Source organism: Anopheles gambiae, chromosome 2 (genome assembly GCF_943734735.2).
Source record: "Anopheles gambiae chromosome 2, idAnoGambNW_F1_1, whole genome shotgun sequence".
Taxonomy (NCBI): Eukaryota; Metazoa; Arthropoda; class Insecta; order Diptera; family Culicidae; genus Anopheles; species Anopheles gambiae.
Genome location: NC_064601.1, coordinates 97881932 through 97908204, shown reverse-complemented (window position 1 = coordinate 97908204; position 26273 = coordinate 97881932). Strand labels below are relative to the sequence as shown.

Sequence of the window (26273 nt, the reverse complement as noted above, 5' to 3'; positions counted from 1 at the left end):
AACGGTTGAACGTATATGCCATCTGGTTCCGCTTAGAAGGTTAAATATATCTCAAACCGTAGCAGCCGTAGTTTCGTGTAAGTTTGATCACCCTGCATTAGGTTCAGCCTCGATTGGTTCGGTTGGCAACCATAATGAGAGGGAGAGAGAGAGAGGTATATAGAGAGGGAGAAAACTGCCCCGGACTACTAAACCTCATTAGGGATGAGGAACGATTTGGCCCGACTGCTGCTTGCCTCGCTCTGGGTGTTGGTGGCAAACGTTCTATTATGAGGGGTATGTCGGTATGTCGGGTTCCTGATCGACCACATTCCATTGGATGATGATGTTGATGAGCACATTTGCTGCGGGTAGAGTTATTCCGTGTTCTGCTTTCTGCCCATGGTGCCGTGGAATGACGAAATCGTTCAAGCAAACTGGGTGGATCTCTTGTCTGTTATCTATTTTGCTCAATGCAGTGGATAGATATCGGAGATTCAGTTATGTGTTTGTTGGGGAAAACTGGTTAAAATCAATACATAAATCATATCATGCAACACGTGTAGTCGTGTGTGTTGTAATGTGCGCTATTTTTACACACCGATATGGAGCTCACTGGTTGGCAGGATTCGAAAGGTGTCTGTCGCAATCATCCGACAACATTGAGATCTCTTTCTCTCTCTCTCTAACCTCAATTACACGCGCGCTGATGATGTTCAAATCGGAATTATAATTTGTATGCCTTTTCATCTCCGTCTTTTTCCATGGCTTTACTACAGCCAATGTTTCTAAAATGCTCACTATCGATTGTGTGTTGCCCAACGGACGGAGCGCCAACGCCATCGGAGTGTTCGTTGGTCCCGCGTATGCATCGAAAGGGAAAGTTTTTCGGCTCGACCGATGGCGACCGCTCCTCCGATATGTTGTGGTACTGTTTCGGTTGAATGCGAATCAAAAAGCCCCCTTCTCTCTCTCTCCATGAAATCGTTATCGGCTGCTCTACGCTGCTCTGTTCGGCCCGCTTGGCCCTCCTCATTCCTGCACTGTTAGCGGCAAGCCTGCCGTCTAATCGCATCATAACGACGGTGCGCTTTTCCAGCGCTCCTCTTGTTGTACCCCTGATAGGGCGCTGACCGGGTGGCGTCTTTAACAGTTTGTTGCAAAAGTTGCGTCCCTCCCAACAACAGGTGGTGGTGCTGGTGATGGTGCGTCAATTGAGAAAACATCGGGGCGGGTGAGAGAGACGCTGTCGAGAGCAATCACGGCGTGCGAGTGGACCGACCAGTGGCCCCCAGTCCATTAGCATTATTAGCAAACTAATGGGCCGAAGCAGAAGACGCTTTTCTAGGCCTTTCTTTTCGTCGGTGAAATGAAGAGTGTTTCGGCAAACTCTCCCCCCGACCACACAGAAAGATGGTGGTGGTGGTGGGGAGAAGCATTTGGTGTACATCTTGAACATCATCCATTCCCCTTTGTTGGCCTTCTTGGGCCCGTGTTGTGGAAAGTGAACGTTGGCGGTTGAGCTTTTTCTGCAAGGTTTGGTTACACGCTCCGTTGATTTGCAAAATCGAAATATCGTGGTGTTTACCCTTTTTTGAGCAACCCGTATGTCAATATGTTGTGCAAATCCTTCGCAGAACATGATAGCGATCAACATTGAGTATTATCTTGCCTTTTTTTATACCTTTGACGCCTAATCGGGTGGATTTTATTTCTGCTTAGACCGATAGAGACGTACAATTTAGGGATTGCTGGCATTGCGCTTGCTTATCAGTCGGTATGCTGTATTGCCTTTTGAGAAATAGCCATTTTTCTGGCAACTGATAAAGTAATTTTATTTGTTCATTACGTGTAACATGTATTTAGCGAGCATTTAGTGATAATTTGTACCATTTCATCAATTCCAGTTCGTTTGATAACAATAAGTTCGTGTGGAAATGGCAAATGTGTCCAAATAAACAATATAGAAAGCAAAGCGTGCTTCTCAATCGCTTGCTTTATCTGAACTATTGAACTAAAAGCATGTCAAGTGAATGGAGTTTTCAAATGTGCGTTGATTAGTTTCGAACCACTTACTATCACTGCTTTACTAGCGACTAGTCTATTCTCTATAATTGGCTGCCGGTTTAGTTTGAGCCGGGCCGCAAAATCACAGCCAATTGGGGAACGCTGGCTGGCTGGCTCACTAATTGTACGGCACCGCTGCTCATGCGTGACCGAAAATCCCCCCCCCCCCTCCCCCCCTTCATTTTCGGCCATGATTTCGGTTCGGTGACAACTGTTTGCGCTGTTCGTTAAGTGTGTATTAGGGCGTGAAAAACGCAAACATTAAATTAAACGATGAGCCGAACGGTTTTGGTTGTTCATTTTGGATGGTCAATTACAAACAGGGTAGTTTTGTGTTCACAGTTCATAGTTTGATTTTAACCGGTCATTTGTGACACGTAGATGAATCATTTTAATGACCTATATATATTTTTTTATTTAAATGATAGATTTGCGTCGTTAGTTAAAGTGTGATTAAGATAATTTGTCGATTTAATGACCGTTTTTCCAAGGAAATCTATGTTCTTTTCTTCCCGTTAAAATCATTTTGTCAATGTTATGTTTAAAATTCAAAATTTATCTCAAATAAACCGTCCAAAACACAGTACAAAAGATCAAAGCTTGTTAAACAAATATTGTTTGACGATTAGTCATAAATTGAGCCTTACTAGCTGCGTGAGTAATATGCTACGACCGTTATAGCATAATGATCTTAATCATCGCGCACATGCACATTATCAGCAGCCCACAGCTCTCGCCTCACTCATCCTTTCATGCCATGTTGATGCCTCACCAAACAAAGCGCGCAAAATTGCAACGTGCCTCGTGGAGCGCGCGCGCGCGGCGGGTGTGTTGGTGGGTTTAAGTACAGTGGGTTGCACAAACACACTTATTTTTTGCCCAATGTTGCACGTCAATTTGTTGTATGTATGTGTGTGTGTGTGTGCTTATGCGAGTGTGTGGTGGGCAATGAACCGTAACATTATTCAATGTTTTTTTCAACGATTGTACAAGGCGCATTGGTAGGCCGGGACCCTCCTTGGACTGGGTGGCGAGGGGTGTGCACCAGGGTGGTCTAGACTGGGTGTGAAATCGGTATTGATTTTTTAGTGATTATATTTCCCCACAAGTTTGCTAGTTCTCGATAGTTATCTTCTCGAACAATTGCGGCAAAAATCATTAGCTGTTCATTGCTTGTTTAAAGTGGGTTAAGTTAATCATGGAACTATGCGCTGCTTAAGTTTACCGTTACCAATTGATTAAATTAGATTTCATACAATTGTTATTCAACAGTGAAAATTAAGCTCATTTTTGGTTTTAATGTATGGAAGGTTTTGTTAAAAAAATCTTTTTAATTTGCAATGTTATTGTATTTTGTTCTATCAATAACTCGCTGCATGTTGTACAAAGACCATAATGCTCCAAATTCCTTCGGTGTATGTCATTTCGTTGTTATTTTACCCTTTAATACAGTCATGGAAACAGTTTCGCATGGCACACACACACCGTTATAAAGGGACAACATATGACCACGACGATGAGCAATCGCAGCGCAGGACGGCCCATGTCTGCACCGGAAACGAAAGTTTCTCCCTGGCGCAAATCATATGCTCCAAACGAAGCGAACGTAGGGAAAGGAGCGCGACAGCCGGAGAAAAGTCAAACGCAGCAGAAGCGCGCCCCACCAAGCACACTGTGCCAAGTAGAAGTGAAAAATCGTTGCAATGATGATTGGTCGTTCCGTGCGCCGGCTCATCAAATCGCAAGGCCCTGGACGGTCTGTCTCCGTTCGGAGCCGGGGAGCCAAGAAGGAACTGTCTGCTCAGCGTTCGCATGCATTGCCTGTAGGAGTGTGTGTGCGGGTGGCGGTTGGGAGTGCCGGTTATGCTTTCATTGCCATTGCCGTTTTTTTCCGCCTCGTGAAGCGCATTCGTCCCGGCGGACCCGGTTGCGTTGATTAGATAATGGCCCGAGCTAAATGGCGGATCGTCAGCGCGTTCCGTGCCCTAGCCCTAGCGATGGGCATCATGTAGACACGCGGAAAGGCTGGTAGTTGAGCGAAGCTGGGGTGAAACGAAAGCAAAGCAACGGTTGCAGTTTACTTTCTCCTTCGTGTGTGGATTATGTGAGTTGTTTTGGTTTTTTTTTTGTTCACTCGCTTGGTGTGTTGGTGTATGATTATAGCACTGCCTGCTGATTTGGTGAAGCAGGAGAATATGATTGATATGTGTGGAATTTGCTTAGGACGAGATTTCGATTTAAAGCAACACTTTGAACCTTGAACATTCAATTAGCTTAGGTGTTAAGGATGTTTTGTGCTACATGGAGCACATCATTTGAAAGAAGGACTTTCAGTGTATGTATTTACTCATCATTTTAGGAGAAGCATGCTGATAGGAGGATGATGCATCAGAGGAAAGTCCTGTATCCAAGCTACTATATTTTTGGTCAACATTTAAGAAGAATCATGCTGATAAGAATATGATGCATCAGAGGAAATTCCTGCATCCATGCTAGTAAACCAATCAAGAGAAAGGCTTTTTTATGTGTTCAAACTACTGGTGTGTTCACTGGAGTGCCTCCTCGACTCTGATCCGACTTCGACCATGTCCACCCAGAGTCGGAGTAGTCTGTAGTGAGGATATTATGGAGTTGGAGTCGTCCGGAGTCGTCCAGAGTCGGTCGGTGTCGGAGATGAAATGCCTGACAGCAAAAACAGAACTGACCGCCTCCGTCCGACTCAGATCGATTCCGATACCGGACGACTCCGGATGACTACAGACTATTCTTAATGACTCCGGATGACTCCAAATTTCTCTTAAAGGCTCCAGATGACTCCAGACGACTCCGGAAGACTATGACTCTGGACGACTCCGGCCGACTCCAGATGACTGAAAATGACTCCGGACGACTCCGGAACACTCCGACTCCGGATTACTCCGATGCTGAATGACTCTGGATTACTCCGATTCTGAATGTCTCTGGATGACTCTGGATGACTCCGAGCGACTCCGGGCGATTCCAGACGAGTATGATAGGAGTCGACTCCGGATTTTTGCCAACTTTACCCACCACTAGTGTTAACCTTGCTGCACGATGTGTAAATCACGTCCCTGCATTGCCAGTACCGGTTCACCCGTTGGGAGTGCGTACGTGTAGCGACAATAAATTAAAGCCATTCTCCCGTGGGAAATTCCCAACTTGATTGTATCGATGCACCACACCGTGTTTGCTGCACGTGGCTCTCTATCCAGATGCACCGGGCAGAAGTTGCAAGCGATCTATCTATCTATCTAGAACTCTCGAAGTGGTCGTGACAACAGTGGTGATCATTTTTTTGTCGCGCAATCTTCTAACCCCGTCTCTGGCCACCGCGTCCAACGCACGCCAGCAGCGTGGCTCAACGTTGGAGTTGAACTCGAAACACGTCAATCATCCGGGAACAGGCCCGGACTTGCGATGCGACGGAAGTCATCGGCCATTTTGCATTTGAAATGTACAGCCACACAGGCACGCCGCGGATCGATTACCGTTGGTCGCCGTATAGTAGCGTTAGGCGTGAATTAAATTAATTTGTCTGTGCGTGTGCTTGTGTGCTATGGGCAGCGCAAACGGCTGTTAACCTTCTTTTTTAGTTGTTCCGGTTTGGTTACTCACGCTCATGCGATGCTGTTCGATTGCGGCAAAGCGTTATGTTTGTCAGATAAATTAGTAGGTTTTAATATGTTGTTGAGTTTTGTAAACAGCTTCATTGCACAATTAGCAAGCAATTGGTAATTCTTTGAAATATTGTATGTGTTTTCTGCCTGCAATATATTTATTGTTTTAAAATTTAGTTATAAATGTTCAGTGATCTCAACATTGTGAGTGCAATATTTGTAGACACCAATGAAATAGCACTTTGTCGTATAAAATTTCTGAGAAATGCAAACAATCAGTCCAATCGTTATTACCCTTTCATTGGTCTGCATAAGTTTGAGCGCAAGCATAAGAAACGGTTTTGATCAACAAACAGCAAAGGCTGTTTTGCATTCTCGTACGCCTAATGTGACATAAACAACGTCGTCGTCGTCGTCGTCGTCGTTGCTTTCTCCTCCCAAACCTTATCTCCCAATCCCATCCGATCCATCGCTTTCCCGTTCCAGCAGAACGTGAGAGAATGAAGCAAGTGATGCAGTCGCTGACTTCCGTCCAAACCGGACTTTTCCTTTTGCGCTGGGTCCCAAGCCATGGTCCCGCGTGTCTCCCGGAGGTTTTGAATCCATTTGCCGACTTCTTGGTGGTGCTTGGTGAGACTTGGTATAATAAATGTCGGGACACGAGGGCACGATTGTTCGCAACAACCACCACCACAAAGTGCTTTGCATCGGTCTTTGGAATATGGTGCTCGCTTCATTGTGTGTGCGTCTGTGTGTGTGTGTTTGTGTTGAATGATGGACTGCGGGACCTCCTCGTACTCCAAAACAACAACAGTGCTTGGGAATGCCCTGTGAAGCAGCATAGGCCGATCCATCATGGGTGTGTTGCTCCTATCCGGGACGTATAATGTAGTACTTGTGCGCGTGTGTGAGCGTTAGAGCTGGGGCGTGGAATATTTCAATTATCAAAACGCCACTTCTGCCACTTCTGCAAGGCCGATTCTTGGTGCTTCTAGTTGCCTATGTACATAAGTACGCGTCGGCGAACTTTGATAAAAGCTGAAACACCAAAAACATACCCTTGCTGATTATCTTGCCGTGCTGACCAATCGACCAAGGGAGTGTGGCACACGGGGGTTGGGTGGGGTGGGGGCGTTGGGGATGGAGCCACCTGACCTTACATGTGCTCGCCCTGTTCTTCTACTGTCGACAGACGGCCCCCACGTCAACGATGATGGTGGAAGAGGAACCGGTTTGGGAAGACATCTCATCCGCTCACGCTCGACATGGGCCCCGGCTGGCTGACTTTGCTACTTCGGCCCGTCCCAGCTACTCGATGCTGCTCCAGTCATGTGTGTGTGTGTGTGTGTGTGTGTGTTTGTGTGTGCGAGGAGAATCGTTTTGTTGCTATATTTGTTGCGCTCTTGTATATTTTCACCTTTTGCCAATACTATTTCTATTCGTTTCTCTCGCGGATGATCTTCTCCTCCTAGCCCGGCAGCCCAGAACAGCATACAGACACTCCGTGCGAATGTACGTTGTGTACGGGGTTCGCTCTCATTGTCATCCTTGTCCGGCGATTGTAGCAGTGCCATTTTGTTTCAAGCGGACGAGCACGACCGACCCGGCTTGACCATACCGGATGCTAACCGGATCGATCGCTAGTGTCGTTCTGTTGCCTGACAAATGGCTATCCGGTTAAGCATTTCGCACAGTGTTTCGTTTGAATATTATGGTAAAATCATAAAGCTGCTTTAAAGAGCGATAAGAATGGTTTCTATTACACAACCTTTCTAAGGAGAATTTCATTTTTTGGGGACTTTTACGATATCAGCCAGCTGTTTTATATGGAGTTTGACAACTGGCGGCTGAAATCATGTCAACACTCCATACAAAACCACACACAAAACTCTGATTTTCAGTCTAGATTATTTCAGCCTGAAAAAATGTAATTAAACGCCGATATTGTCGCAGGCGTGATCAGGTTAGCTCATAAATGATTGAATTTTTTTCTGAAGTAATATAACGCATTTAAAAAAAATTTAATAAAAAAAAACAAATTTAAATGTATCTTTGTTTTTATGCAATTGCTGAAATCCAAAATGGCGGACCGAACTGTCAAATGTTTATACAAATAAAAAACCTTTTTTGTTGGATGTTTCCTTTCGAGCTGTTTTGTTGCAACAGTTGTTGCGTCCAAATCGAATGCAATGAAACGTCTTTTTTATGTTTAAAAAGCCCTAGAACTAACATGTCACCAAAAAGTGAGCAGTACTGTAGCGAAAGACACACGGACAGTGCGATAAAAACAGGTGGATTCGAATAGGAATAAGAATGAAGCAAATAAAAAAAGTTGTAACAACGGCACGGCTGTCACCAGTCCGACCCGTCTATCCGTCCGTCCGTCCTTCCGTCTGTGTGTCTGTGTGTGTGTGGAGGGTTGGCTTAGTTCTCACGCTGGTGGATTGTGCAGGGCGCAAAATGCTGTGTGTTGCATTGTTTTGCACCAGTTATACGGTGCGAAAAGTGGTGGTCTCCAAAACAAAATAAAAGGGGGAAAAAGGGTTTTTGCGGCAAGCTGCCAGCCGCCGCAATACATGCACACAGACCCACTCTCTCGTGTGCAACAATTGCTGCATGTGTTCAGGAGATGAAATAAAAGGAAACGATTGGCTGGTGCCATTCTGATGTGTCCGACTCGGGTGGTTGTTTCCTAGGGGTCGATGAAGCGTGGCGTGATGATAAAATGTGGTTACTGACCACACCAGCTCCAAGGTCGTCGCGCAGGTTTTGCGCAAATCGGCCCCGGCATTTATCTGTTTCTGTCCAGGAGGAGGTTTGTGTTCCATTCTCTCCAGGAAGTTGCGTGATACGTGGGGCCAATGTTTCCTCTTGAAAGGGGCCGTGTACGACGTGTAACATCATTGAACCAATAAACATTTGGCGCATCAAATAAAGTGTAGAAATGTCTTTCTTTCTGTACGAATAGACGCACGAGAGTTGAAGCGATGTGGAGGAGCGTTATTTGTTAGAAATTGCACATCAAATTGCAGACAACTTTACACCCCGCGTCTGGTGTAAATTTGCAAACATTTATTGCTTGCTGCAGATGACGTACACATGGTTTTTTACTTTTATTGTGAACAAGTAACAGTTTTATGGTCTTTTACCTGATGAAACCTCTTACATTCGTCATTATTGTTTTCGTGTGGAAAATGTTCTTATTTTCATCCCATTTTGGTAATATGTTTTTTATCTTATTAAAAGGATTTAATATTATTTCTAATTTTCGTTTTTTAGCTCTAATGCTAGTTGTTGAAATATATGTGAAAGTTAGTTTTTTGTTTACAAATCCTCTATCTTTTTTGTGTAATGAACCATTATTTATGATTGATGATTATTTTAATTCCAAAACCTTCTTTTAGTCTTCTCTTAAACCTGTTCTCAGATCATATCTTCATGTCGATCGAATGGATACATCGATAGCCTGTTGGGCCTTTTGTCTAACCCTCACTCTACCAGTGTGTTGTAGGTGGAAGGGCACTACCACTACCGGCGTGTATGTTTGACGATTATTCACTTAACTGAAAATACACTGGCACACGTCATCCAATCCCAAGTGCACGCGAGTACGGGGGCAAGACGCGATCGCTCTCGAAACGTAACGCGAGCGCACGTTACTCGTAAGAAGTGTGCATAACACACAACAACTCGCATACATACCCACAAGCGCTGGCTGCATCGGGCGGCAATTACAAGTGGTAGCTTCCGGTTTGTGCAAAACACACAGAACGGCTGCTAGTGCCGAGTGCTAGCTAGGGTGTATGGTACAATTTCACTAGCCCTGGCCCGTTCACCTAAATGTGTGCTTACCTGAAGTGCATTGGCAGCTCCAATCGTGCGTGTTACACGGAGGTGCCCACTGGTACCACACACGGGGAAACCCTACAGAAGGCGGTAGAAACCGTATCACATATGGTAGAAACCGTTTCTGGGGTTGTAGTTTGAGAACAGTGGAAGGTTAACGATGGAAGAGATTAGCCAGGGAGTGAATGAGGAAAAAAAACGCACCACTGATTGTGCGTGAAAGTTCTAATTGCCGCTCGCCGCTGCTGATCGATCGTTCGATCGCTAATGAATCGATCGATGATTAACAAATTCTCAACTGGGTTCCTGATTTGACCATTCGTTTAATAGCTTCTGCTTATTCTCATTGATTTATCCTCTCTTGTTCTTACTCTCTTTGCCCCACAGGGAGACTGGTGGTTAGCTCGCAGTAAAAAGACACGACAGGAAGGCTACATTCCGTCAAACTACGTTGCCAAATTGAAATCCATCGAAGCGGAACCGTAAGTATTGTCCATTTTAATTCAGTTTTTTTTTTTTTGCAATCAAAGCCGAAAAACACTTTTTAATTCCATTTTAAAGCGATGAATGTCTCCCAACACTTGTATAACAGTCTTCAGCTTAAACTTGACAAACGATCCACCCAATGTTTGATTAGACCTCGGTCGCCGGCTGCGTTATCTGCAGCAATTAATTACATGTTTCTAGCCTTCTCGTTAGTGTTGCCTTTCAAAGATTCACTCCGTAAATCCCATTCAGGGGCCGATTGCGCGATGCTCACCCTGGTTTCCTCCGTCTTATCTTCTCGCGTGAGTGCAGCTAATGCCGCGCGACCTGTGTTTCGTGCTCTGCAAGCTAATTCATTTATCAATCACGGTCTGATAATTTTATGATTTTTTGCTCAGCACTTTACAGCACACGATCGTGTTGGCGGTGCAATCGGCTTAACGTGTTAAATCTTCTCCTCTTTTTTTGGTCGGTGATTTGATTTGGGCATTCAGGTTGTTGTTTCGGCACCTCAACAGCTCATCTTTTGCTTTTGGAGTTTTGCTCAATTGAACATAAACCGGTTTATGAAAATAAGAGGCCAATCGTTTTACTACTACATCAACGCATTTGTTCGTACATGCATTGTTGTGGTTGCTTTCATCAGGCCGCACTTTCTTCACACACCACGGTATGGAAAACCCAGTGTGGAAAGTGCATTCTGCGCTTCGCTCTCTGCTGGAATTTGGACGTTATTTAAATCATCGTCCCTCCTCGCTTCTCACAAACAATTGGGCATCGTTAAATCAAGAAATAAAAAAAACACATTCCACATCGCAATCGTCATATGGTGCGTGTGCGGCCAAAAGACCGCCGCCGCCGCATCAAGATGTGTGTGCAACGACCCGCTATGAAGCAGATGATGAAAAACGCGTGCACCCAGCCCAAACCATCTTCGGGTAAACGGGTGCCGCCGGGTGCGGCAAACTAGAGCGCAAACAACGCAGCGTTTGGAGGGAAATAGGCGCGCGGCGTCTTAATGAAAAGCACCAGCGCTGCATAGTTTTACATCTCCCAAATGGGACCGTCACAGCAGCAGCAGCAGCAGCAAGTCTCGCCAATTTGTCTGAGTTGAGCGAAGTAATAAGATGCAGCAAAAGCAACACGCATATTAAAGACATACACACACGGTTGTATTTTTCTTTTGTACACTTGAACACGTTCAATAAGGGGTTATATTGTTATTTTTTTTTTTTTTTTTGAACAAGCTTCGTTGAAAGTAACAACAAATAGAAAGAGAGCATGGAAAACGGCCGCCGTGTCCCATCGTCTCGAAAAGTCGGAAACAAAAATAAAACATCGCTCCCCAAAAAAACGATGCCAGCTGTTGCACGGATTGGTGAGCCGTCCGTGTTGGAAGCATAAACACGGGCCCAGCCCAACAGCAGCATAAAGATAAATATGCAACGGGTTCAACTCGTGGAGCCAGCAGCAGCAGCCACCGCGTCCCAACACAGTTGGTAAGAAAGAGACATGGATTTGGCAAATTTTAGGCTCGCGCACACTCGCGTTTTTTCTTTGCACAACGGCTCTCCAAGGGTTAACGCGATAGGTCAAACATGCGGTGCAGACGGTTACGGTTCAAGGTGGTTTGGAATGGGGCTGGGGGAGGATTTTTCGTTTTCAAAAGCGTTAAGTATTTCCATGGAAAACGTTAAGATGTGGAGCGCACAAGCGCTTTGCTGGAGATGAAAATGAGTCTTGGTTCAAGAAGGGAGGGAAGTATGTAGGTCGCATGAACTGAATTTCCCACGTGCACATCTCCATTCTGAGGCTGGCATATCAGATGCTGTGGCCGGTGCCGGAGTTTCTGAAGGATGAATAATTAAATTTTCGATTATATGCTAAGGTAAACGAAAGTATATCCACCTGCGCTTGTGCACACGGGTGTCGGGTCACACGCTGCATAAATTAGTTGCCGTGTCTGGTCGGTGTCATTTTCCAGCAGCTTTTTACAGCGGTTCGCTTCTATCGGAAACAGGAATGCAGCCGATGGGAAATTAACAAAAATGTCCTTGAAGTGTAGCAAATAAGCAGAATAGGCTGTGAAAGCGAAGCAATGCCGATAAAAGATATGTTTAATATAGTTTCTCTTATATGTACAGGTTATTCAAACATTAACAACGTATTCTGCTCTCGCTTGTCGTCTTTTCCATTCACTTTTGTAAAAACACAGATTGACAATTTAATTGCTAAACGCGCTGCCAACGTTTGCATCAAATTTTACCCATTCACGTACAACCGGGTTGCCTATTATCATTTTCCTAACACTATCCTCTTTTCGTGTCGACTGCCGACAAAAGATGCCGCCTTATTTTGAATTACTGCTGTCCGCTCTGCTTACCCTGCCCCTCTCAAAAGCTAACGACCTGCGGAAAAGTGAAAATTAAAAATTTAAAGCCAAAACTTTCCTTACACATTTCACTCGCTTCCCGGGCTTTTTTGTTGTTGTTTTCCTTTGCTTTGCCGAGTGAAAATGTAAGCCGACGGGTGAAGAAAAGCGAGAGCACGGTTGATGATAAACAAGTGCATTCATACAGGAGGCATACAGCATAATTTAAACGACGGCCAGTCCATGGTCTCGTATGAAGATGATGGCACGAAACTGCACCGTAATGTTGGTGGCGTTTCGGCATGATTGCTGCGCATGCATTCACTTTTGCTGCGTTGCGCTTGGCTGTTGCTTCGCACCCGTTTCCTTTTCATCCGGAATCTTTGCAGCTCACTTACTCTCTTTTTCTAGTTACATTTTTTTGCTGTTGTGTTTTTTTTTCTGAGCTGTTTGGAAGATTGTGTCCGTTTCAACGGTCCGTTAGCTTCGATGTTGCGGTTGCGAGGAAGGAGTTTTTTAACGTTGTGAGCGGTAAACGAAGCTTGCGGTTTAACCTTGGTGGCGTCCAACATGGGGTACGTCGCTGCGTGGAGCATGTTTTTCACCAGCCACGAAGACGACCACCACTGGTAAACCGAACCGTTTTTCCTACCCCGGCCCCGGTGAAAGAGCAAGAGAAATTAGTTCATGACGTTGTTGGTGATGGACGCTGAGGAAACGCAGTCCACTTGGGGTTGCAAACTTACTTCGAGGAGTTGGGATGGAACCTGTAATTGATAAATGATGATGATGAGGATGTATCTCATGTTGAAGTGAACAGTGAAGCTGAAAAATAACTACACTCCCTCGGTCAGTAAACTGGAATCGATCGGACAGTACACACCGTTTCTTTCACGGGCGAGAGGAGAAAACTATTTTTGAACTTCGCCTCAAAACCCTTTCACTTGCTGTCCCTTTCCTTCTTGGCGGCTTGTTTAGTGAACAACACAATAGTGGAACGTTGAACCACGGGTAGAAGAGTTTAGTACCGACGTAAACGAAACTCCCATAAAACCGAGCGAGGCCGCCAGCATGATGTTTACGTTCTCGACTGCCGGCTCAGTTCCCATAGAACCATGTGCCTGAATGTTCCAGTAAGACAAATCGTTCCGAGCAGAGCCGCGGGCAATGAGTTGCGGGAAATTGAGTTCGATTTTTTGGGGGGGTGATTTATTCAACTTCCTTTTTTACCTTTTTGGCATGTAATTGTAGTTATTGTACCGTACTGTACCTTTGATACTTGTACCATGAAATGAAGTACATTATGCCTCGTAAATGCGAAAGCTTCAACTACTGCTCGTTTCCATTGATTTGCATCAAACAAATACGAAACCAGTGTTGAAGGTATTAAATGTTTAATTTCGCTATTTGAAAAAAGGTAAAATAAACCATTACACAACATGTAGTTTTACAGTAATGCTTTCTGTTATTTTGTACAATTAAAAAAGGGAGTAACAAACCCTTTAACTGTACCTATTAACTGTATTTATTTGGATATTGGTTTGTTGATTATTCTTCCAACTTTGTTTGCCTGGTGTGTATTGCAGTAGAAATTACTTAAAATTTAAAACATAACAAAAGTTCTATAGTTAAACAATGGAGGTAATAAAAAAATAAAAACAGTTAATTCCACATGTGGCGAAGTCTACAATAACGTTCGCTTTCAAAAGAAAAGAAAACATACACAACATCTGGTGAAAAAGATGGCAATGGAAACAGATAGAAAAATCTTCACGAATATCTTATATTTCTCGTTCTGGAATTCTGATGAATGTATGGTCGTCGATTTAGCAAAAAGTATGCACTTCAATTTGATTTGCTACCAACTGTAATGATAATTATGTAAGATTTTTATAGAACGACACTACATTACTTAAGCTTTTGCATAATAAAACACTTCCGTTGTGTCGTTGCTGATGAAGTCCTTCAACCACCTGCGCTCCTGCGCGGATAAATTGTGCCATGGTAAACAGTTTTTCTCTACCGGCGCCCAACGGCCATGTAATGATACACAAAAACCTAGAGGATGTTGTACCAGAACAGCGCCATTTAACGATGACTTGATGACTACACCAGCAACGATAACGACTGATGTGCTTTTGCCGCCATGGTTTCGTTGCTCGGTAACTTCCGCTTCGAATTATCCACCGCTTACATCGCTTAGACGTATCGCCCCACATGTGCGGCTGGGTGTGTGTGTGTCTAGTCGACCATCTAGTTCAAAAGACGTTGGTCGAACTAATGGGTAAATTTAACGTTTCACGAGTCTGTACGAAACCATTTCCTTCCCTCCCCCCCACTCGCGCACTGGAACTGTCCTTTTGCAGGCTTTTGCAGCTCATGTGCGAGTGAGTTTGGTTGTGCGATTATTGCATGTGTTTTCGCTACCGGGTGGTGGCGCCGCCGCTCTACAGTAACGATTGTCGAAATATTTGCCCCCGGGTTTGCTCGGTTTGCCAAGCAACCCAAAGCAGAAGGCACTGTAGCGTGTAGCGGCGAAGTTTTGCCTGTCAAGCACGTCCTTTGTGCTCATCCAGCCGATTAGAGCCGGTGGTGTGGAGTAAGTGTGTTATTAAATATGTGTACTATGACGAATTGGATTGGACGGCGATCCGCTCACTTCCCCGTTGCGTAGCGGGCCGTGTTTTTTTATATAACAGTTGGCATTATTTTGTTGCTTCCTCATCGGGCGCGGGAGGAAGTATGCGGTGCACTTTGACCTACTGAGCACAACGCATCATGATGCGTCTTTTGCCTTTTGCGTCTAATTCTGTTTACGTTTCCGTGCGCTTTCAATCGGATGGAATGTGCACAATGCACCAACCTGTCCATACGCGTGGAAGTTGTGATCAAGTGTTTTTTTTATGATCGTGTGACATGCAATTCTCACTTTGCACCGACAAAAAGCACCCCATGGCTTTTAATAGTCATTGCTCGGTGTGTCATCAATGGGTATGAAAATGTGATAAAACGAAACGTAACGCGATGTGTGGATACTGTCGTTGTAAACGTAGGGTGAACGCTGGAAGTATTGTCCGATAGTAGTTACGGCAATGTACTTTACAGATTGGGTGTTAATGCTAGACATTTCCAGTTTTTCAATTACAATTTGATTTTAAACATGTACTATTAAAAGCCTATTGAAGAATTGAAAATATCATATAATTGTTTATCAATGGTATTAAAAATGGCTTGAAGAATACTCAGAAAAACTGCAATAAGCAACTGCAACTGTTGAATAATTGAGTTTTTTTTTTGTGAAACTTTGCTACATGGATCTCACTAACATACATTATTAAGTGTTTTAAATTCAACACATCAGAGCTGAGGTGTTGAAATTGCATTACTCTCTTTTTTTTAAATTAATTAAATTAAACTTATTAAATAACGAGCAATTACTGAATTGACTCTGCGTGAATTCCAACGAATCTGCGACAATTTTAGCAATCACTGTAGCTTCCATCTCCTCCAAATAAGCGCCTGAAGATAGGCAATTCCCACTGCCCATACGTGCGCAGCACGTTCAAGCTTGCACGCAACATTGCATTCGTGGTCGTGTGCGGCCTTCGCCCAAGCCAGACAACAAAACAAGTCGACATTGGGGGGTGTGGGTGGAAGCGTTGTGCGGTCGTGTGTTTCTGATTCATCATCTCGTTCGATTGTAGTTTCCTTCGATGCGTATGAAAGAATTTTAACACGAGCCCCAGAATCCAGACGGGTGGGAAAACCAGAACAACTTTTTCAAAGTCAGCTCCGTTGGCGATGCCCTCCGTCGATTCTCGGAAACGATTACGCTAAATTAGAAGCATTCTAATTTGTTCTTGCGTTGTCGACAATTTTTGGTAGTTCAATTTGAGCAGAGCAAGTATAGATACATAGCAACAACTTTCAATTAGCACTAAAGTGCACGAAGTTGTTGATTCATGTTGTGGGATCTTTTAGTGCCATCTCTCTAAAGTACCGACCGGTCGGTGTCCTTATGTGGTTCCCAAAAAAAAAAAAAAAAAGAAACCCAACATCATTTGACCCTTTTTTGATACTTCGTTACTGTTGCGCAACGGCCGGGGAAAGATGCCTCCCACATTACGACCTTTTACTCGGTCACGAACAAAAGCCGTTAAGAAAAGCCGGGTTTCGTGGCATGGGTGGACGTTTCGCCGCTCCATCAGGTTGCGCCAGTTCACTGTCAAGGCCAGAACCTTTCTCGCTATGGTAATGAGCCAAGTGTGTAAGTGGCAACGGAATGGATGCCCTATGTGTGTGTGTGTGCGTGTGTGTCTGGTGCGCAGGATCCATTTTTGTTTCAGTCACTCGGCCCCAACGACCTTTAGCTGTCGGTGGCTGTATTTTGGGGTGCTTGAGGATTACGCAGAAACAACCACTTTGGACGGAGCACGGAGGTGTTGTGTTCCGTTGGGACGCAGTGGTGGCGTGCTTTCGTCTTGCCTTTGGTGGCCCTGAAGACGGTCAACTGTACAGTTCAATCAGCATGATTGGGCTCGTCAGCTGATGGTGCGATGGTGCTGATGGAACCGAACGACCACGCGGGGAGAAGGAGTCTTTATGGAGCGCGCGTAGTGGTAGTTGCTTTAATGCACCACTCCCTCTCGCGGGGTTGCCCGCAGTTGTGGGGTTTTCCAATTCCGAATCGAATTTTATGTGCGAAACGCACGGAAGAAGTCGTTGCAGGGTTGCTAGAGAGTAGTTGATCCAAGCTGGCAGCTTTGGGTGGACATTGCTGAGGACTTTCCAGTCAAATATTTGTACTCTGCAACAGCTTTGTTTTTGGTCATGATTTTTGAAACAAAAGTAATGTGTTGTGTTGTGATGTTTACCTTGTGGATATGTTGAAACACTCTGTTAAGAAGCCATTCCGTATGCCATGCTCGTACCGCCGATTCTATGCCGTCCTTCTGCTGATCAAAACCATCAAATGATACCATCCATTTTTAATTTCTACCACAAATTCTACCGTCAAACACCATCCGGATCTGATTCGGAACATCATCATCACCATTGAACACCAAGAGTCTTTGGTTCCGATTTGGAGTTGTACCTCTTCCGGCGCACGTAGCCACCGGTTTGTGTGTGTGTGTGCGCGAGCGCGAGGTATTGTTGTCGGTCGCCTCCGGGTCGAAGGAACTGGCGTTTGGTGGTAAACAAAACCAGCGTCGTGTCCTGCGTGCCGTGCATCCGTGCTTCGCCGCCTCAGGGTCAACCGGGGACGACGGGAAGTGTAGCCGAATTTCGCACCCACCCTAAAACCCCGTTACCGTTGCGTGCGTGTGTTTGTGGATGGATTGGAGTCCGTTTTACCTCAACATATGATTGATTTTGCGTTTTCGTACTTGTTTCTGTACGGTGTACGCTTATTGATTGTCGAGTAAGCATGCATGTCGGTATGTTTTGGTACAAATGGTGATAAATGTCACAACAGATACCTCCCCGGTCTCTAGGAATGGTTGGTTGTGATTCCGGCATTGTAAAATATTCTTGTTCGATTCTCACGTGGAATGTTTGTCGGGTCACATTTGACCTTCCGTCTAACAAGTCTGCGTGTGTGTGTTCTGTGTGCTACATGCTTAAGCTTCCGAGACGTACGTAATGAGACGTGCAACAACGCGAATGTCATGGCGACCCGATGCCCGGACAAGATCGTCTTTGCGAAGGGTGAAGTGGAGGTGGGGACTTCTTTTTACATTCAGCAAGGCAAGCGCGCAAGCAAACGACGGTGGCAACAGCAGGCAGCATTCCTGCCACCGCGATTGGAACGTGGCGATCGATAATTGTTAGTGCAGTTCAATAGCGCGTCGTCTGTTGAAGACGTGGTGTGTGAGTAGGTTTCTTCAATTTTGTTTGGATCGTCTTTATAACCGGCACACGGAAGAAGGGTAACTTGAACCGAAAGTAAAGAACGTATTTGGAAGATCTAGATTTGGTCGCTTTTGTTGGCAAATGCTAGCCTTATGTAAGATTGTTTTGGCATCGTTTTGTACAACGCTCTGTTGCAACAAAGAAATATATATTGAATTTTCCCTTCCAACTTTAAACTCAACTATCTGTCCAAGGCCTTTGACCTCACCAACTGTCCTCTTTGAGTTTTTTTTTCTTGCCAAGTCCTTTCTTCATAAATACGGCAAATTTAACGGTACACCAGTCGGGTCGCGTTTCTTGTGCTGGCACATACATATGTGTGCCGTTGTTATGCTCCGCGGCGGCAGATATGATCAATTCGAGTGACTTTGCGATATCCGCCGCTGCCTGTGCCTATGATCGCTCCACTTGTTTCCATTTCGCAACTGTCCCGATCAGTAGAATGACCTGGAAAAAATGGGTTCAGCTAATGGATTTTGGATTCTGAATTGCTCAATCCCCTTTCGAACGAGTAGTTTAAGGTTACGCTAAACAGAGAGTTAAGTTTGAAGAAGTATTGGGTATTGTTGTTGCTACGAAACCGCTCTCCAAATCCAAATATGTTATTATGTTTGGATTTTGTTCTGAAATTTAGTCGTTTTTGGGCTCTAAAAATGATACTACATCCTTCGAATTAGCTCGAAACCCGGTTTAACGCAGTTGCATTTAATTGTTTCCTCTTCGCCGCTGTTGATTATGTCGTGCAAGGAAAAAAAGCGATGTTTTGCTTCCGTCAAACGATTGCGCATCTTGCGGACACTGCACTTCAGTGCTTCGCGGTCCCATCACCGTGTGTGTCAACAGCATTAGGCATGCCCTTTCATCAACATCACATCAATATTATATCGTTTTACATTATCATAATTAAAATCGTTCGACATCGGCACTGGGGAAGCCAACAGCCCCCCCCGTCCACGTTCGCCGTTCGGTCGCATCTCAATTAATTCCGCTATAATTTGGCCTCGTGCAAACGCGGGCATTCGTCGTAAACTACCTTTTAACCGCCGCGCGGTACCGGCAGCAATTGTGTAAATATTTTTCGCCGGACGAATATATATGCGACTAGGAAATGGTAGCGCGCCAACGTCAACGTGCATCCATACAACCACCGCTGTGGTGGGTTGGGCTGCAAATGCAAATATGAGATATGTATCCTTCGGGACGGGCGCCAGGGGCGACCGAGACCCTTTTGTAGGCGAGCTTTGTTTTTGACATTGAAATTTGTGCAATTGTTGGCGTGTTGCTGTTCGCTTCTGCGCTGCGCGGACAAATATTGTTTTATTGCGCTGACGCGCTCCTCTCCACCCATCGGTTTTGTGGCACGGCATGCTAAAGCCTAGAACTGCCAGAGGCCCCGCAAATATTGGCATTAAATGTGCAATTACCGATTGTTCGCGGATCGATTGTTCGCGGCGTGTCCCCTCCCCAGCAAGGACGCGCGCACTGTAAAGTTCTACATTAAGTTTTTCCTTCGCTTTCCATGCAAATTACGCACTGGCTCTTCCGAATGTGTCTCATTATTTGCGCGTGCAGTCGTCGTCGTCGTCGTCAAGCTGCCAATACATTTTCAATATTTGTTCGGGCAAATCGCCCCATCCAACCTCCCCTTTGATGCTCGCTTGCGGATGATGCACCACGGACGAAACGGAAAGGGAACGATCGCGACCCGCGCCACGTATCAATAAATTATTGAGCCTGCGGTGCGTCCGGTGCGGAGGTTTGCGACCGATTTATCGTGCCCGTGCGATCGATCGGGCAGGTAGATAACAGGTCGTCGGCCACCGCCGTCCCATTGCGGGGCCACAAATCGCGCGCGCGTTGTCCGAGCCCTTTTGCTACCGAGATCAGTACACAACGGTGTCGCCAGTCCGATGCGCGTGTATTTATTGAGCGCGATTAAATTGCAATATTATCCTTCCCGAGGCAGGACGCGACGGACGCACCAGTCCGTCCCGGGACGGGAATAATTTGTCGCGCAAGCTGTAGGGACGGGTGAGCTGTGATTCACGCCCCGCCGCCGTACAACGAGCCAGTCGAGTGAAACATTTTAATTGAAATCGATTCTCGTTACACGGCGGGAGAGCTGTACGTGCGCTGATTTGCTTTTTGTTTACAGCACTGCATTTATGTGCGTGTGTGCCTTTATATCGGGCCCTTTTTGTGTTCTATTTTGTTTCTGGTGTTGACCGCGGGCTCTGCCAAGGCGCAGCCTGGACGGGGCCGATTAATTTCTTCGATTAATTGCTTTCGCACCATTTGCGCACCCCGAGGACCAACTCGGGCGCGCCTGGGTGCGAGTTTGTTGATGACTTTCGCGGTTGATGACGCTCTTTGGGTGTATTTGCGGTCGGGCCCGCGGGAATGGATCGATAAACTTTATGGCCATTTCGTGTCACTGGTGAGATGGGTCCCTCGCTGCGTCGTCTGTAATCATTCTTCCACTTTGGGTTTTATGAGCCACTACAGTCAGCTTTCTTTACGACGGTAGTGTGTTTTCGTTGCATTTTGAAGTGGAAAAATTCTTTCAAATATATGTTTACATTATTCATATGTACAGTACTTGTCTCTGAACACTTGTATCTTTTAATGCATGCATGCATTTGAAGAAGCATTCTATTTTCATAGTAGTAGAACATGTTTTCAACCGATTTTACCCCTCCTGATTACGATTTGTGCAGAGAGAAGATATTCATTCCTATCATAATTACACTGCAATGACGCTCTTAACATTTCACCATTACACTAATTGCAGCGAAATGCAACTTGCGCCTCAAATGTAGAGAAATTCTACGAACCACCACATCACTGTTTTCCCTTTTTTTCCGTACCGACGAAAGCGAACCCTAGAAGCTGCCATTTGCTTTCCAGGTACGGTTGGCTAGAATGGACAGGAAATGGAAAATTATTTTCCCTGCTCTAGATTCTCTTCGATTAAAAGAGGATTTTGCTTACCTTTTTCCACAAACTCTCCATCTTACTTCAGCAGACGAGCTTCTATATTCGCTGGTCCTGAAGGTGACATCACGTCGTTGATGGGAAATATGGAATGTCTCGTCCCGGTTTCCCCCCCAAAGCTTAAGGAAATGGCATTTCCCGGAATATCCTCATTATACTGTATGCTTCTTTCCAATGACGAGTTGGGAATGTCGTGGGTAGCAAGTGCGGTGGTGTGAGAAAAGGAGGATTACGTATGAGCCAGTATTATTTCATCTTTTGGGGGACTGTCTTGTGCACGTTCTTTTTCAGTAGATTGCCGTCGGAGCATGGCACAAGTGTCGTTGGAGATTATGTTTTTTTTTTGCTTCTGTCGCTTTAGATTTTGCTGCTGGCTTTCGTCAATATTATTGTTTTCGTTGAGGATTAGAGCATAGCGATAGCTTCAGGAGCCGTTTTAAAGTAGATGAGCTACCGCGCGATGTAGGGTTTTTGGATTTAATCTTTTGCCAACTGTAAGCGACGTCAGGATAATGGGAGCTGACAGTTAAACTTTAACCTCTTTGTAAAAAGTTGTACATTTATCAGTAGCTTAAAGGTGTGTGTCATTTATATCATTAACTAAACATTATTATAGCTGAAATGTTAAACAAACTATCTACCATATGAAAGATAATTGAACTCCGTTAGGTTCTTTGTTTTCATACTGCTCTTTTTCTACTGCAATAGAACGCTCCCGGGGAGTGTTTGTCTTAGCAACTTAGCATTTCTATCGATTGTCCTAGTCCCCTTCGACCGCAACATGCCTTCCCCTTCAAGCATGCTGAGTAATTAAGCGTCCCGAGTCAACCGTGATTGCGTAAAAATCACTTCCCTCAACGGCCTCGCTGTGGTCCGGCACGGTGTATTATGCAATTTGTCAGAGCTCGTAGCACAAATCATCGCCTGTCAGTGGGCGGATTGATTCTTTTGCATCATCCAATGCTTCGGTTGAGTTGTTTGCAAGTGAAAAGCAATCACTCTTTGCTCTGGACGTTTTTTCACTGCATTGCTCGATGACAATGGAGAGGAATTGTGGTCGGGCACATTCTCCAACGAACCTCTGGTAGGTTCTACCCGTCAAAAGGGGTGAAAATTATCCACGCGACAAACAGATGCACTTCATGGCCGGTGCATTGGCAGAAAAAAAAAAAACAAATACCACCCATCGGGTGTAGCAGCGCGCTCTTTCCACACGCTGAGAATGGAAAACTAATCGATCAAATGCACCGGGCGATGATCGAGCAATTAAGTAACATGGCAATCCATCGGCGGGTCTGTTGTTGCCCCTTGTTTGGTGCGTCCTGGGGCCACCCAGAGCGCGCGCGCGACTAAGTGCAACGATCAATCGTCTAATTGTGCTCGGCTACTGCTAGGCGGAGCTGGGTGAAACGAGCACAAGTGGCCGGGACTTTCCCAAAACCATGTGTAAAGCTAACCGTTTTGCCAATGCAGGTTTAGCATCATCAACTCTAAAATAAAAGGTTCTCCTTCTCGATGGTTCCGGCTGATCAAGAAAAGCTTACAAAAAGAGTAAAACCCTTACAACAGGCAACCGCTTTGATTCGTCGAACATTCGCAATTTGCACAGCTGGGCTGTAGTATCGCTCGGGCGAGGGTGTGTTTTCGTGTGCGCAAAATGATACACAATTGTCGCAGGAAACGGGATACACACCGAAAGAGGGTGTAAGCGTGTGTCGCCCCACACGTTTTGGGCACCATCCGTGTGGAGCCGGGGTGCAAATATTGTTCTTGCCGCTGTTTAGTACACTGCCACTGGTAGACGGGAGTTCGTTGTCAGCTCCACGGCTGGTGACATCCGGACGCTCGGCTCTACTAACCAGCGTGTAAGCCGGCACATGATGAGTAATTCTTTAAACGGGTCTGTTTACCTTCGACGATACGTGGCTCCCGATAGTGTCGCAGTACGGTTGGGTTAGAAACCTAAGAAAAGTCGTAATATGATGGAAAACAAATCAAGTCAACCGCTTTTTATCGTTGCATTCAGCAGCAAATGGAGACTGGCTGCATTGCAAATGAGCTGAGCAAAATGTTAAACATGAACGGTCGTTTGATTTGTTGATCGTCGTTATCCACGCTTCTATAAGGGCTTGCGGTATCGCAGAGCAGTCTCAATGATTAGCATTATCGTTTTTGTTTCAAGCCCCCGAGTGAAGCAGAAGCTGTCTCGCTGAAGCATTAAACGCATTATTACGGACAAATAAATGTCAGCACCCCGCGCACTGCACCCAGGCGCACTATGGGACAGAGTGTGGAGTATGAATAATTGCATTTAATTATATAAAAGTGTCTGGCATTGTAGTATGAGCCTAACGTGATCTAGATTCTGTTCTATAAAAATCAAACAATCAACGAGGAAAGTATTCAGTGGAAATAATTAAACATAACATTTCGTTTTTTTCTGCCATAGTGATGATACTAAATGACAAAATAATTTGTGTTCACAATGACACAGGCGCGCAATTAAGCGGCTTGCGTGAATGTCAAACCGTTTAATGTGCGTGGAAAGCGAACAGGTTAACCCTACCTTAACTCGCGTGTACGTTTGAGTGTGTGCTGAGCTTGCAATTTGTGCGCGACCGTGACAATCGAGTTCACGCACAAGTTCAATGGAAAGGATTAACGATTTATAGAAAATGTTCCATTTTCTGGTCTACTGTTGGACCTAGCGACGTTAGAGAGAGATAAAAAGATCTTGTAATTCTTGTTTGTGTAACAAAAAACTGTGTCAACAACAATATGGATGGAAAATCCATTACAAAAACGTACACAAATGTTAAATCGAAGACTTCATATGTAGAACTTTCCAACGTGAGCGTTTGTTTTTCACCTGACTAAACTTTGACCTAAATAAAATCAGCTTCGGGAATGGTTTGCTTCCTGGAAGTGTGCTGTACAAAAACCCCTATGACGACAACAAAGACCAAAGCAGCCAAATGTGTGATAAAACAGCTGATTGTGTGGCACACTTATCGATTTAGGGCGCGGGGTCCGTACGAGATGAGCTGCTTGCTGTTGCTGCTTCGCCGCCGATACACGGGGGGGGGGGGGGACACGGGATATGTGTGTTTGGTGGCAAAAATTAGCACATCGTTTGCCATAAAGCATTGGCTTAGGCGTAGAATTGGGTCACCGAAAATGGGGAAGGAACCACCAAAATCGCCATCGTGCGCTCGTTTTCACCCGGGTCCACCGTCTGTCATAAAGCCATATCCTCAAATTTAACAACCAATTTACATTTTACAAGGTTGGTAGCGATTCTTCTCGTTTATGATAGCTGGAAAAGCGCACACGGATTTGTGTGGCATCGTCAAAAAAATGTGGCAAAATTCTTGTCCCTCGGCCGGCTGTTGCTGCACTCTCTCTCGCTCTCTCGCTCTATCTGGGCTGTCTGAGATCATCTCGACCGATGGCCGACCAGCGCATCAGGTGCACACCCTTTCGCGCCCTTCGCTGCTATCACTAAATTCGAAATATTCTTCGCAGTACGTGCCTGGTGCGAGAATGCTCTATCCTCTACTCTCCCGCCACCGCTCGATGCTGCCGCATGTGTGCTCTCTGGAGTCGTGGCTCGGGCCGCTTTTGCATGCGCACACATTTCCGTTCCGTGACTGTGAATGCGAACCGTTGGGCGGTGAATCATCGGCGGGCAGAATAGAACTAGCGTCAGATTGTGTGCGTGTTGTTTGTGCGTGTTTTTTTTTTGCTCACACAATTTTTCTCCAGACGCGTGTTGTTTTGTGTGCACAGCTTCGTTCGCCGCTTCCCACCGCACGCTATAAGCAGTCCAACACAAACTCGTTGGTCGCCTGCCTTCCCTATTATCGAACTGTCCTGTTTGTTGGACGGCCCCCGCTACGCGGCCAATTTGTGGCTGGCGTTTGGGTGGCTCGGTTTTGATAGATTTTTACAGTTTCGTCTGGGGTACAGCCCGCCGTTTGCAGCGAGACACCGCGCCAAACATTAACCGGGGCATGCAAGCGCGAACAACCAAACGAACGCCAAACGAACCAACAAAGAAGGAAGACATAAAAGGGAGAACAATCGCTCGTTCGTTTTTTTTTTTTATTTTGTTTGAATGATTACATGCAAACTTGCTCCCATGTGCGTGGTGAAATGAGAACGGGGAAAGGGGGGGCGGTATCTCCGTGTGCGCCATGAGCCATGGGGAGGGGAGGGCATTATTCATTCCGATCGCCAAAATGACATTGAAAAAGGTAACGGAAGATCGCAGCTTACGGTTTTTAGTTTTCATTTTCGTGGGGCCCAAGGAGGTGGGCGGAGGGAGAGGTCTCTCTAGGCTCGGGATTAGCTTGCGGGTGGGTAGGTAGGTAGGGGTATCTGCGGTCGAATGCGAATGTTTGCTAATTTGCTTGGTAAACGTTAGGCAGCGGCAGCGCAAAAAGGAAGGTTAGTAACGAATCGAGTGTTATTCGCAAGGGATGATGATGTTGTTGTGTTTGGTGAGTTAGATGGCGTCCGAGAGATTGGTGTTTTGATTACGCGGTGGCCAGACACGTGTTTGACAACAATGAGATAGCAAGAGGTTCATTAGCTTCGATTGGCATTCGATCACATTTTTATCCAATTAGTGTACAGTAACAATCGATATAAAATTAACAACTATCACAAAATGAAAATGAATTCGTATTGCAATGCGTGCGTCTTTTACGATTTTAAGTATTTTTTTAATCGATAGATAACACAAACAGATAACACGCCGATAATAAACAACAATTTGAAGAATAATTTTAAATGTAAATAAGTGTCTCAAACCGATTTATTAAGAAGAAAATTGATCTGAAACTCAGATCCGCAATAAAAAAACATTAGATGATACAAGCTTCTTAAAAATGCACCCATGTATAATTGAATACTTCAATCAGATCTAATCAAGTAACTGCAACCCCGTTTATCTTCAAGCACGCTAGTTATAACCT

The 26273-nt window shown here is 45.2% G+C and overlaps 1 protein-coding gene across 11 annotated transcripts in view; it reads left to right on the top strand.

The window, feature by feature from the left end:
- Positions 1–26273, top strand: part of LOC1276925 (tyrosine-protein kinase Src42A) — a 90928-nt gene that overhangs the window by 6194 nt on the left and 58461 nt on the right. For all 11 annotated transcript variants that reach the window (XM_061651438.1, XM_061651441.1, XM_061651447.1 and 8 more), the window contains exon 3: positions 9918–10012. In XM_061651438.1, coding sequence (XP_061507422.1) covers positions 9918–10012 — 95 coding nt within the window. The remainder of the gene's footprint in view (positions 1–9917; positions 10013–26273) is intronic.